The sequence below is a fragment of the Mercenaria mercenaria genome, chromosome 15 (genome assembly GCF_021730395.1).
Source record: "Mercenaria mercenaria strain notata chromosome 15, MADL_Memer_1, whole genome shotgun sequence".
NCBI classification, from domain to species: Eukaryota; Metazoa; Mollusca; class Bivalvia; order Venerida; family Veneridae; genus Mercenaria; species Mercenaria mercenaria.
Window position 1 is genome coordinate 40,682,977 of NC_069375.1, and position 14,807 is coordinate 40,697,783.

At 35.9% G+C, this 14,807-nt stretch overlaps 2 protein-coding genes across 3 annotated transcripts; one reads left to right on the forward strand and one right to left on the reverse strand.

Annotated features, from left to right (window-relative positions):
- Nucleotides 1-389: 389 nt before the first annotated feature.
- LOC123551964 (transcription initiation factor IIB-like) lies at nucleotides 390-10,739 on the reverse strand. 2 transcript variants are annotated; one of them, XM_045341294.2, is made up of 10 exons: nucleotides 10,711-10,739; nucleotides 8,555-8,662; nucleotides 8,305-8,386; nucleotides 7,188-7,292; nucleotides 6,758-6,844; nucleotides 5,940-6,069; nucleotides 4,889-4,998; nucleotides 3,861-3,955; nucleotides 3,199-3,275; nucleotides 390-1,370 (listed from the first exon to the last, which is right to left on the reverse strand). In XM_045341294.2, exons 1-10 carry the CDS (start codon nucleotides 10,737-10,739, stop codon nucleotides 1,237-1,239), a joined length of 957 nt encoding a protein of 318 aa, XP_045197229.1. In that variant the 3' UTR covers nucleotides 390-1,236. The 2 variants fall into 2 exon arrangements, with proteins under 2 accessions (XP_045197229.1, XP_053381051.1); XM_053525076.1 differs by lacking the exon at nucleotides 10,711-10,739 and adding an exon at nucleotides 10,467-10,613.
- A 49-nt stretch (nucleotides 10,740-10,788) lies between these two features.
- Nucleotides 10,789-14,282, forward strand: LOC123551971 (endonuclease G, mitochondrial-like). The gene is made up of 3 exons (XM_045341306.2): nucleotides 10,789-11,412; nucleotides 12,815-12,927; nucleotides 13,434-14,282. Exons 1-3 carry the CDS (start codon nucleotides 10,876-10,878, stop codon nucleotides 13,711-13,713), a joined length of 930 nt encoding a protein of 309 aa, XP_045197241.1. The 5' UTR covers nucleotides 10,789-10,875; the 3' UTR covers nucleotides 13,714-14,282.
- Nucleotides 14,283-14,807: the final 525 nt, after the last annotated feature.

Consider the following 14,807-nt stretch of genomic DNA (forward strand, 5'->3'; position numbering starts at 1 on the left):
TTGAAAATCCATCCATCGATGACAAAGATATGGACCGTACACGAAAATTGCGGACAGACTGACAGACGGTTCAAAAACTATATGCCTCCCTTCGGGGGCATAAAAATAACTTGTTTTAATGAACAGCTTAAAAGATTTTCAAACCTAGCTAGAAGCAAAGTCAGTTGGTTACGGTTTTCTTCAGATGGCTGACTAAGGCCCATTTGGACCTCTTGTTCTAGTTCTGGGCATCCTGCAAGTCAACTGGATGGTTTCCTCACATGACCACAGGAGCAGAACTTGGAGGTGAGAGGCAAGTGGTGATTCAAAGCTAGTGACCCTTACCCCTCTGCCAGTGAAAGCACTACTAGTATTGAGGATTCCAGGAGTTAACAAAATAGAAAAGCTGGTGATCCTTCATTCAATTTATTCATAGGAATCTTTTATATAATGTTTACTCTCCATAATGATATACATATCTATTTTTGTTTCCCATAAAAATGTCCTCTTTGTCATAAAGGTCTTCTTTGTAATGTAATAATGAATGAGATAAACATAACAGTTGTTTTGTGTTTGTCAATTCCCTATTATTCCCCAGTGTAATTGTGTTATTTTAGTCAATTAAAAACAAAAAAACGATATAGTTCAAAATGACCCCATTCCTACCACTAGGAAATATACAATTTTTTTAAACAACCCCCACAATATAACCCCACACTTTTGCTTTAACAAAAAATGATGTGCTTGAAAGTTATTTATAATTCGGCATTTCAGTTTAATATCCTTGGACCATTTACATTTGTAAATTTTTTTTTAAAAAATTACACTTTTCCCAGAAAATACTATATATATATATTATATATAAATATCTCTCTCTGTATGCCATACTGCTTCTGGGCAATGATTTTATATTAGATAAACCGTATAAAGCAAGTTAGAAAATCTGTGAAAATTTAATACTACTGTATACCCTCGAAAAAATAAGCAACAACCAATTTATTTTCCATTCGACCAACCAGCTGTTCAAACACCAGACAGAAATAATACTGTGAAAATTAATCATTCCAAAAGAATAAACCCGCTACAAAATAGCCTTAATAGGCAGAAAACCTCATCAATTGCTTGAGTGAGCTGGCGTCTGTGTGCAAGTGGAATTCCACTGCAGTGGAATTATATTTATATCTAACAATCACCCTTATAATTCTGTCCTCCTAAGGAATGAATTAAAAATTTATAAAGTAAAGTCCAGCACTGTGTTCACTGTGTCGGAAGCTGTTCTATAGGTGTTGCAAACTTGAAGTCCTCAGGAAATAGTTCATGCGCTTTCGGATACATCAATTTGTACGCCTGCCTTATAGTGACCTCTGCAACGCCTGCAATATCTCCTATTTCTGCAATCAAAAAGAAACCAAGTTTTTCAAAATCAAATATCCTCACCCCTGGGCCCTTCCTTTTTTATATCACACACAAGCTATGCCACCAGGTCAATCATTGAAAAACTTGGTTAATGATGTACCTGATTTACATAAAACATTGTTAAAATGTTTGTCCCTATGAAATCTATGCCAAATTAGATACTAAGTTATCTGGGTAAGAACTAGGTCAGGTGAGCAATTCGAGAAAGACTACAGGTGCTCCTCCAGGAAATGTTTCAGGTGTAGACTTTCTCATATGACAACACAAACAGGGCTAAATCCTAGAGGTGAGAAGCATGTGACTTGGTGGTGGAATTCAACCATTTGATAACAGGCTCCACTAACCACTTACACAGAAGCCCCCTAACCTCTCAACCAGAGGTCCACTAACAAATGGACCACGGAACCTGCCCTACCATTCTACCGGAGGCCATCTGAACCACTTTACTACTGAGGCCCCAATAACCAATTGACCACAGAGGCCCCTAACTTCTCAACCAGATATCCTCTAAACCACTTGACCACAGAGGCCCTTAACATCTCAACCAGAGGTCCTCTAAACGACTTGACCACTGAGGCCCTTAACCTCTAAACCAGAGGTCCTCTAAACTACTTGACCACAGAGGCCCCTAGTATCTCAACCAGAGGTCCTTTAAACCACTTGACAACAGAGGCCCCTAGCCTCTCAACCAGAGGTCCTCTAAACTACTTGACCACAGAGGCCCCAAACCTCTCAACCAGAGGTCCTCTAAACCACTTGACCACTGAGGCCCTTAACCTCTAAACCAGAGGTCCTCTTAACTACTTGACCACAGCGGCCCCTAGTATCTCAGCCAGAGGTCCTTTAAACCACTTGCCAACAGAGGCCCTAACCTCTCAACCAGAGGTCCTCTAAACCACTTGATCACAGAGGTCCCTAGCCTCTCAACCAGAGGTCCCCTAAACAAATTGACCACAGAGGTTCCCTGCCTCTCAACCAGAGCTCCTCTAAACCACTTGACCACAGAGGCCCTATCCTCTCAACCAGAGGTCCTCTAAACCAATGACCACAGAGGTTCCTATCCTCTCCACAAGAGGTCCTTTAAACCACCTGACCACAGAGATTCCTAGCCTCTCAACCAGAGGTCCTCTAAACCAAGGGCCACAGAGGTTCCTATCCTCTCCACAAGAGATCCTTTAAACAACTTGACCACAGAGGTTCCTAGCCCCTCTAAACCACTTGACCACAAAGGCACCTAGCTTCTCAACCAGAGGTCCTCTAAACCACAGAGACCCCTAACATCTCAACCAGAGGCCCCAATAACCACTTAACCATATAGGTTCCTAGCCTCTCAACCAGAGGTCCTCTAAACCGTTTGACCAAAGAGGCCTCCTTACATAATGCAAACATTGATAAAATACAATATCAAGGTGTTTTAACTAGCTATGTATTTGTATCAACTGAACTACCAAGTTATTCACAACAACCTTCTCACATGAAACAGAGAGAACACAGGTAGAAGAAATTTATAATACACTGAAACTTCAACTAAATGGTTAGGCTTGCTTGAAATGAACTTACAACTTCAAATACACAGAAGATAACTGTTTTACCGGTTGCAAAAGATCAAGATATCCAAGAGTGACAGACATTTGAATCTAACGTGTCAAACAATTAAGCTTTCTTTATTCTTATGCCTTTTCAATGCTTTAAATTTTAGTCCAGTACCAGTGAAATATATCTGATATTTTCTACTAAGATACCAGATATATTCAACACTTCCATTTTGATATTTAACTGATAAACAAACATGTAATAAATTACCTTTTTGCGTTTTCTTATCTTCTGAAGCTTGTGAGGCCATATATATAGCTGCTGCAGCTACAGATACTGGACTTCTCCTGTAAACAAACTAATAGCATGAGTGAAAGATATTTGTTGCAGCAGAAGACAAAGCAAACATCTGTAGTCACAAGTAAAATTGCATGAGTGAAAGATATTGTTAATACAATATATACTGGTTTTAATGTATTCCACAGTTGAAAATCGAATTGTGGCCTTAGTTTTGAGTGTCTATCATCTGGTGCTACTATGGGAAATGCATGAAGAAAACTTTCTATTTACAAAATATTAAATTTCACTACTGTATTTAGATACATGCCACAAAGTTTGATGTAAGAATTGTAATTCCAAAAAATTTCTGTTAATTTCAAATAGATACCTATCTTTTTCTTTCACAACCGACAGAATAAATGTGATCTTTTTTCTTTTAGGCTTAGCAACATCTTTCAACAGTATTTCAATTATTTTATGGAAGGCAGTTAGCCTAAACCGGTGTTCCTTGATTCTGAGCCAATACTAACCTGTTCTAAGCAAGTAATTGCCAATTTTTACACAAAAACTAGAGGTGGTGGACAAACTATTTCATCTTCTAGCAAACAGAGAATTCTCAGAGAACTCCTCTTTCGGTTCCTGGCCAAACTTACCCTGGTACCAAATACATGTCCACAGCTTTCCGTGCAATGTGTGTTGCAGCTTTCTGTATCTTTGATGATAAGCTCAAATTTGAACAGAATCTTGACTGAAAAATACATACCAGACAATTCATTTAAACTGCAAATAAGACTTGAAAAGTAAATTTGTTAATCTTTGACATTAATGGAAGTAACAGAGCAAAGGATTGAGTTCAACTGGCAAGTTCTTGTGGCGTTATTAACTTTGCTTATTCACTAAAACACATAATCATGAAAACTAGTCCCTCACAAAAATTAATGAGTTTACAGTATTCTAAATCGCTGTAAGTCGGTTCTAAGTTTGAAAATCATAGAAAAGATAATATTCCACATTTTTACCAGCTTCAAGTCAGTTGTATCCATGTCCTTTGACTAGCCGACACTACAATTAATTTGCTTAAATGCTAAAAAATATCCATTCAAAGAAATTAACCACAGCATGAAATAATATATAAGAGCTACAGATAAGCTTTTGTTGAAATTGGGTAATTACCACTTTACTATTCAGGTAATTGCGTATTTCATTTTACTATTGCTTAATGACCTAATTTACCCCTTTAAATTTTGTTTAATCGATTTTTTTTTCAAATGGCAATTGGCCTTTTTTTCCAGAAAATCAATTGCATATCGAAACAGGTTTAAAAGAATTTTAATTTTCCAAACCTGAAAGCAGATATTGTATCGGAGGCCATCCACACTGGTTTACACCACTTAACTAAAAATGCCCTAATGGACAAAATTAAACGGAACGCTCCACATTCGCAAACAGCAGCCAGCATGATGGAAATATTTAAATAAACCAGTCTGCGCATTGCAAACATTAGTTTGTACCTATTGGATGTACGCATTTAATGAATGTGTGATATACCCGCCTATTTGTTGTTTTTTTTGCCTATTCAAGCAAATACACACCTTATCTGCAGCTGTGGTTATCTTACACTGGGTTTCCAAAATCAAAGTTTCAAATAGACCTCAATAAAGTCCAATTCCCAGACACTTACCATAAAATCTCCTGTTGTGATAAGCTCTACATTCGTTTCAAGTGTCTTCAAAATCAATTTGAAAACTCTACCAATTTCCTTCTTGGACACTTTTGATACAGCACAAATTTCTGAAATAAATTTAGTAATGTGACACTGCTTAACTAATTCAGTAATTTTGCTGTTTAATTTGTAATGAATATAAAGTTGCTTATAAGGTAGTTTAACATGTATGAAAACATGAAAGTTTATTTTATTTAATCAAATGAAAGACAATATGTAAATTTACAAGTGCGAAAAGTTTTATTAAAATCTACAGTGTAGAAGTTTCTCTGTTATTATAATTGTGATTTCCCGCACACTATCCACTATAAAAACTTATCTGAGGTCCATAGTTTTCAAAGCAATTAAGCAAAAATTCAAACACAAGACCCTGTTGTTTTATTTGCAGAAATTTCTTAGTGTATCTTGATTTAAATTTCAATCTGAACATGAAAAACTACAATTTAACAGAAATTAAAAATGTGCACTAACTCATTGAAGGAAAAAAGATAGTACCTCCAAACAACGGTTTTCAACTTACATACCATACTTATAAAATCACAATTCAATATTACAAATGCACGACTTGTCATAAAGAAACAATGAAGAACTACATCCACTGTGACTCACTCCAGGAGAAAACAACATGTGGACATGTACGTCCATAGGTATATAAAACTTACACTGATATCTGCCTGTAAAGATTCTGTTTTGCGTTGGGTTTAACATCAAACCAACAATAATAGGTCATTTAGGACTTTCTAGCATTTGATGGTTGAAAATGACCCTAGCTGTCCCCTCCTGAGCATTATTTCAGACATGATAGGCACCTGGGCGGAACCACCGACCTTCTCCAGGCCAGCTGGATGACTTCCTAAAATGAAAGAATTCTACACTCTAACCACATTGGAACCCACAGCTGTGAGTGGCAAATGATTAAGTCAGAGATCTTAACCACTCAGCCACGGAGGGCTCTAGCAGGTTAAGAATGTTTGATATACTGTACACATATCCAAATAAAATCTCATACCTTTAAATGTTCTAGGTACCCCTTCCTGTCTACAGGCTATGTACATACATGCTGAACAAACTGCATCATTACTTCGTCCCTTCAAAGACTTTGTGTCATTTACTTGTTTAAATAGTGTGCTTGCTCTATCCTGCATAGATATAAATATTTGACATGAACAATTCTATTACCCTGAGTAGATTAAAAAAAAAAGTTGTTTCTTTTCAAGTTTGTACTGCAAGTATTATCTTGTGTAGATATGAACAAAACATTTCTCATGCTTTTTACTATAATCCTATGTGGATAAAAACAAAATATTTTTCATGTTTTATACTATTATCCTGTGTGGATATAAACAAAATGTTTATCATGCTTTTAAGATTATCCTATAGACATGTAAATAAAACATTTTTTCATGTTATTTCACTATTCTAATTAGACCTAAAAAACCTTACATCTAAATTAGTGTTTTGGGGGAAAATTACACAGTGAAATCAATGCTATTCAGGAAGTATTACTTTTGGCTGATTCTTTGGTTAAATTAAACCACAATGAACAAATAAAATTCACATTTAATCATCTCTGAAATTTGAATTCCACGAATTCACCTCTGCATGGTACCATCGACTTCCCTACATGAAACTGAGACACAGAACAAAATGGCTAGTTATGAAATATCTCCAGCAGAATAATCTAGAATTTCGTTCAAATGTTAGACAATGCCTCCAAGTTAAAGATGGAACAATTCCTGGTTCCAGCTCAATCTGCACCTAAATTAGTAACAGGAATATATAGTTTGGGAAAGTAAAATTATACAAAGTATTTCAAACATGACTTACTGCCACCATTTTAGGTAGATTCAATCTGTCACCCATCTGTGTGATTTCTCGGAATGCGTTAAGTAATGCTCTGTCTGCACTGTTCATCTATAAATAGTAACATGTAATACGGTAATTTCTATACACCCCTATAGTAAAACAGATACAAGCTGGACTATTCAACAGCTCTGTCAATTGAATGAATATAAAAGTCAAAAAAGGGACATAATTTTGTAAAAATGCAAAACAGGGTTATGGAACCTGTACAATGCATATCAGCTCATGACAGTGGACAAGTGTATGAAGTTTCAATCCATTCCCATAAGTGGGTACTGAGATACCAACTTACATACAAAAACTTAACCAACTTGGGATGCACGGGTGAGTCCATATAGGCTTATACCTCTACCTATTCTTAAAATAGCCATGCTAAGAATCACAAGCTACTTACTGTACGTCTGTTTCTGTACATAGGTTTACCAAATTCATCCATTTGTGTATCTTTTGGATCCAATGCAATCATTGTTGATAAATCTCCACCTTCTAACAATGGATTCTGAAATTACAAATGTGAAGATGTCCGCTGGTCATCTTTTTATATGTTAGCAATTAAAATGGATTTATGAAGTTATCAATTCAAAAACTTGAATCTTTATCTAAGAGTACTGTTTCAAATAACCCAGTGCCTGTTTTTACTAGTATATCTTGGACAGAATACATGTTATAGAAACTGAAAATCCTATTTAAATGGGATAATAATGATATAAATACAAGTTTTAAAGGTTCTATTTTACATGAACAAGGTGCTGAGTGACCTATTATGATTCTTTAATCCTTATATAAATCACCTGTCCATAAGTTGTGTTAGTGACCTGTCAATAGTTGAAAAAAAAAATTCTCGACTGAAGTCAAAAATTGAGAGAGAAAAAAGTGACATTTATTTCTAATGACATGTAATAAACACTAAGTCTTATTGAGCGGTTTGCTTCAAACCGCAGACAAATAGTTTTGACTATTGACTGGCAAGCCATCAATAAGTGTCAACTACATAAATGGGTACATTCTGTTGCTAAAAACTGCTTTTACCATTTTATTTCAAATTATTTACACAAAATGTTCTTTCTGCATTTTAAAGGTACTGACCTCTAGATCGTTCAAAAATAACAAAAAAGAATATTTTTTTAGATATTTGAAAATTATTGTTATATTTTTAAGAAGGCTTTGAAACTTAAGTTACTGACATACTGACAGATTATATGTTGTGGAAACACATCAGAATTAGTTGGATTTTTATTTCTATTTTTTCCAATCAAAATTTAAAGTGTTTGAAACAGGTACCAGAGGTTGTGGTGGCAGCCTGTGTTTGATTTCCGACTTGGGCATGTTTGCTTTTTATAAAGTAGTTTAGAAACAAAAGCTCCTGTTGTAATTTTCATAATATGACCAGACTTCAATTTTAAAGAAAGAACATTTTAAGCCAAAGTCTAGAGGTCAGTGCCTTTAAACAAATGGCATAAATGTGGAAATGCATCCCTTTAAGCTACAACAGCAAAAGAAAACATACAAACCTCTGCAGCACCAACTCTTGAAGGATCTTTGTTACTTTTCTCATTACTGAATGTTCTCCATTCTGTTCCAACGTCTACTACTCTGAAATCACGGAAAGTAAAAAATTCCTGTGAATTAATTCAATTTTTTTCCCTGTCTGGGCTAAATTGGCTATTTCATATTTGAATACATGAATTTTCTTTAGATTTCATACTTCATAGCATTCAATTTACATAGGAACTTATAAAGTAATGTAAGAGAAAAACAAACCTGTCCCCTACAACAAGCCCACACTCTGGGCATATCAAGTCACCTGCATGATAATCTTCTACAAGAGGTGTGTCTGGATGCTCTGGACATGCTATCTGTGCTCCTCTTCTGAAAAAATATTCCTACCTTGCAGTCAAAAATACAAGAAGTTATCAAATTATAGAAATTAATAGAAAAAGGCTCTACTTTCACTTTCATTTTGCAAATTTTGAAAAAAAATTTAAATGTACATGTTTTGTAACATTTTCAACATTGTAGTACCTTGAGACATAATGTTAAGCACACAATAGCTATACATATAATGTCAAAGTATTTTTGAAAAAGAAGTATCTCTACAAAATAGAACGTGGAAAGTTTATAGAATGTGGAAAGTTGAAAGTGCATAAATTTATATGATATAAGAGTCACCCTTGAATGCCTCTTCCGCTTCTTCTGAACAGTTTCGTATACATTTTATGAAAGACAATGGCCTGAGGCGTGGAAACATAAAATAAAATTTCATCCTACTGGAGGTTTCGAAACATTTTAAAAAGACCTTAAAACATCTCTGAATTTCCCCGCCTTATCTATTATCTTCAGATCAAAACCTCCCATCTGGAAGAACTGTCAGATTACGTAGAATGAGTAGATCTCCAAATATCCACCATCACAGAATAATGAATAGCATGCTTATGAACAACACTGGGGTAAGGTACACTAAATAGCAGCACTATTTACGTCGTATGACTTAAATGTCTACACACTGAAATTTAATCTATTTGCGTTTACTTTTCCAATTCATAATTTTAACATGTCCAAAACATTGCGGAATGAATCAATGATTCTAATTTCGCTTGGATCAAATTTTACTCGGACTTTATCATAGACTCGTTGTGTAAAATCTCAAACTTTAAACTTAAATAACGGTATAAAGTCCATATCATATTTAAATGAAACTTCAAAATTTTGTTGTTTGTAGCATCATCTGGGGCATGTGCAATCTTAATTTGATTTCTAAAATAGTGTATATTTATTTCTAAAGTCACTATATGTTCATTGTAAATATACTTCGTTATACCCAAGTGGAAACTGGCAGGTACTTGAAAATGCAGCTCTGATTGGTCAGTTAGGACCCCTGATGTACGGTGATGTCATGATAAAGTTATGAATTTAGGTTTGTGGTGATCCCCAGCCTGTTTGCCTTTCTGTTAGGAAGTGTCTAGGCGTCCTGTTACCAGATGCCTAGCTTGCGTTCTAGCCGTCGGGTTACCGGACGGCTAGCAAATCCTCAGGGGATTTTCTAGCCGCCCGGTAAGTGATTTCTTAATGAATAAGTAATGATTTTATATAGTTTTAACTGTTATTTACTTAATATATCAATACTTATCTGTAAACAAAATATTGTGTGAATACATACCAATGTGTATTTTTCATCATCTCGAATAGATAGATTACTGATTTTTCAGTAAATAAAACGAACGGCTAGAATGCAGGCTAGGCGCCTCCGGTTACAGCTAGACACTTCCTTTCTGTTAACATGCTATATCTAGCACTATGACCTTACAAGTATTCGAGTAAGGGCCCTGAATAAGCAATAAATAAACCCTTACTCTGCTAAATTTCTATAATGAACTTGTTCATCTTTCAATTTGGACAGTACCATCAACTGTTAAAAGCTGTCTTGATCGGACTGTACCAACTGCACTGGTCGCAACTGAATCAATAGTTTCCCTACCTCTAAGGGTCTAAGAGGATTATATAGGAAATTCTGTCCATTTTGTGTAAGGCCAATTCAACAAGGTCTGTACATAAAGAAATTCGAACATTTTATTTTTAAACGTTCGTTACGTTGATCAATATTATTGTCTTAAAATAGAATATCTGATAAAACATAAGGCCAAAAATAAAATAAATCCCTAATATTTTCACGGACCCTTTACTCGTTGATGCCATTCTGGACCTTTTCGTCTTCCTACGTTGTCGATCAGGTGTTTTTTTACTAATTTTCGTTGGGCACTCCTCTTATATAAATATGGATGCATTCATTATTGCAACAGGGTTGAGCAGTGTATTCGTACTATAATGAGTTCAACATCTTCCGTTTAATAATAATCAAACACACAAATCTTTAATACAAGAAAGAAACAATGGCTAATAATACCACTTAATAAAATTACAAATCGTGTGGCATCCTACATGTAATCATTGCACAACTTAATTTTATTAATACACCCCAGAACAATAATATCTTAGTTCGCGTACACATCCGGCGGTGCAGTCATAAATATTGACATGTGTAGTGAATTGAGGACGTTGAGGACTAATTATTGTGCGTGCCAAGAATGTTCCGAGGTAATATTCTACCCTTTATTTCAGCGTGCTCAGTAGGCATCGGTGCTTACCTCGGCTCCAAATATGAAAGATATATGAACCAGCCTTCGGGGATGTATTCGAATGCGAAAGCGGAGAATTACTTCCCTTGGACATTACATGCATCTTCATTGACGCCATACGAAGCCAAGCCTAGTCAGGGCAGCGCGCAGAATTCAAACTCGTCACAGATAATGAAATACGGATTTCCATCTTTAGAAAATGTACGAGTTTTCGATGATTACGTTCTAGCATACGATAAAAGAAACAGAAATGCTCACTGGGTGTTTGAACATTTGGCACCAGATAAACTGCCGTCGAAACAAACTGCGGACAGAAAAAAATCAAATTTCTTTGAAGACAAAAATATTCATGAGAAATTTAGAAGTTATTTGAATGATTACAAATACAGTGGGTATGACAGAGGTCATCTAGCAGCAGCAGGGAATCACAGACATAGCCAACAGGCTATGGACCAGACTTTCACACTTAGTAATATATCTCCGCAGGTAGGTTTTTAAATTGTTTGTTTTTAAAAATACAACTGACAGTAACGAGAGATCAGTTCAGTCAATCATAAATAACACTGTACTATTCCCAAATTTTGAAATGTATTAAAAGGTTAGTGTACTTTCTGTTCGTGAATATTTCTGTTATGTCCGTAAGAAGAAAAGGAAATCGCACAAGTTCAGTTTTGTTAACAACGCCGAATCAGTATTATATATAATTATCGGCCTTCACTGCCTTCAACTTTTAGGCCATTTAATATCAATATATTTACAGGCGCCTAGATCCAGGGGGGTAAGTTAAGTGGATCTGGATTTTTTTTAAATATAAAGGTAAGCTTACAAGTGACCTGTACTTACCAACGTTTAGAGAGGCCATCATTTCATACCTATATATTTAAAAAAAGATCCAGATCCACTTAACTGGAGGGGGACTACCCCTCCCGTACCTTCCAACAGAGGTTGTCAGCAAATTGAAGTCGTTATCAGTACGTATTGGTCTCTTCCTGCGGTCAGATTAATCAGGAAGGTCTAATACGTATCAGTTGTTCCAGGATTAATGTAGGGATAACGCATGTATTTTCATGTTATAACATCTGCAGAATCCCGAGGGATTGGTTGGTGCCCGAGCTCGTTAGGGGTACCAACGTATCCCGAGGGATTCTGCAGATGTTATAACACGAAATGAACATGCTCTAACGCTATTCTAGCATAAAACCTGTAAAAACTGATAAACGAATACAATGTCACTCAACGTCATTAAATTTCCACGAAATGCGCGGGAATGTCTGAGTTGTTTTTGACGTCATTTTCGTTTTGAATTATCCGTTTTAAGGCCGAATGACGTTTACGCTTTGCCACGGAATGCGCATATATAAAAAGGTGTTATAACAGCACGCGAGCGCGAGAATCTCTCTGTTAACACACGTTTTCTCTCCTGAAAACACCCCCGAAAAGTGACAAGAACAGCAGTTTTATGCTAGAATGATATTTGGATCTCATAATTTAGACCCAAAATTACACCAGAGGCCAGCGTCACATACATATACTTTTAAAATTTTCCAGGAGGAGGCCCCCAATCCATCTTACAAGAGGGGATTCCCTCTCCTGTACTTACACCCCCATCAACAACTGCTACGCGCATTGCCGGCTCAGTCTTCACCTTCATCTTGTGCCCCAGTACCCCACTTTCTGGGTCTGAGTATGTATGGTACGACCCAGTCTTGGTAACACTAGAGCCCAAAGGACTTAAATTCTGTCATTGCCGTTTTGAGTGCAGTGCTATATAGTTTTTTTTTCTAGGAATCGTTGGGAATATCCACAGTGGTCACGACTCCACTAAGTAAATACCTGATTATCATACAAACTGCATTGCTTACACCAACATAATTTTTACTTATTTTAGGTTGGAGAAGGTTTCAACCGTGGAATCTGGAATAACCTGGAGAAATATGTAAGAAGTATAGCACGTAAAAACAGAAATACGTACGTCTGTACAGGCCCACTTTACTTGCCGAGGTACGTACTTAAAAAGATAAGATTAAGATATTTTTTTTTTTATTTTCAAATAATTGTTTTGACCGTCAGTCTATGTTAATTTAAAGTCTATGCCTCCCCAAGAAAAAGTAAAGCTAATTTAACTGTTTTAAATCACTACTTGCATGTTTATGTAGGAAACCTGTTTGTCGATATAGAGCTCTTCCACTGGTAAAAAGGACAGTATTTGCACACAACATGTTTCTGTGCCATTGATGTTGAGTCAACCACCACTGCACTTAGGCAGAAGGAAATTAAATAAACCATTTGGACTCCAGCGTTGTCCAATAAGCACGGAGGTCACACGCCCGGCTCAAGAAGCCAGTGTGAAAGTGGCGTCAAAATCATTTTATAATGGAAGTCAATCATCGTGTTCTTGCTGATTCCTTGATTGCATATCTTTTAATAAAAACCTGTTGGATGAAAAACGTTAAGATTGTTACATTAATTGGTCTTCAACAACTTGTCTTCTGTCCATCAAATTTCAGACGAGAAGCAGACGGAAAGATGTACGTAAAATATGAAGTGATTGGTCAGAACAACGTTGCCGTACCAACACATTTTTTCAAGGTCGTTGCCATAGAGACAAATGCAGGAGAGATTGAAATTTTATCATTCGTTTTACCGAACCAGCCAATGAAAGACGACGTCCCTTTAAAAAACTTTCTAACTCCGTTAGACGCCATAGAACGGGCGTCAGGATTGTTGATGTTTGATAAAATACCATTGAACAAAGTGAAATTAATGAATCATCAAAAACCAAGATAAGATCTCCCTCTTCCAATTAACCGCATTTCTTAAAAAACACAAAATTTGATTTTGAATTCCGTCCGAGTTGATACATTGTAGTTATGAGTGCTGGTTTTTACATGAAGATTAGTATTTTTTCATACAAATGCAATGTAATATATTGCATTTCTTAAATGCGGAAATGTAGTGAATGAACGAGAGACATATCCTGGGTGTGTATAGGTGCTTAGTGCTTGGAAGTGCAGTGATTTATGTTTAACAACTTGTTAGATGATCATGCCTGCTAGTTTCAGATGATCATGCCTGCTACTTTCAGATGATCATGCCTGCTACTTTCAGATGATCATGCCTGCTACTTTCAACTTTCAGATAATAAAGTCTGCTACTTTCAGATGATCATGCCTGCTACTTTCAGATGATCATGCTTGCTACTTTTGAGTGCATTAGTGAAATATTCAAGAAGCAAATATTATTTATAAAAACGCAAAAGAGCAGATGTTGGATTTTCCATTAATCAAATATTAATTCAAATTTAAATTTGTGTCCAAGATATGACAGTATAAAAAAATATTTTGTTTTGAACATGATTTTCTTGTCTATTCTGACATTTATAAATTCCAGACATCTATGTGTATTTTTGTGACTTGGGTTTAACTGGGTAGAAGTCCCTCGTGTACACTATTGAAAGTGGCAGGTCAGTATCAACGTACAGTACAACCTCTCCAGAGCGGCCCTCTCTTGAGCAAAAACCTCTCTATGACAACATTATTAAAATTTCCCTAGGTTGAAATATGCTATCAAATTTACCTCTCCAGAACAACAACCTTTACATAACTGTCAATATTTGTATCTCCCAAAGGGTGTTGCTCTACAGAGGTTGCACTGTTTTTTTCTAAATGTGTATGTAATTTCATACATGCACTCTTAATCAATACAAATGTATTATGAAATATGTATACAATGATATCAAGGGCGTTATACGTTTCTGTTACATTAGTGTACGTGTTAAGAATATCCCAAAAATAGCGTGATGCGTTGTTAAAAGATAACATCTACTTATTTTTCTAGAGAAAGTCTGATACATGTGTCATTTTTTATGAGAATACCGATTG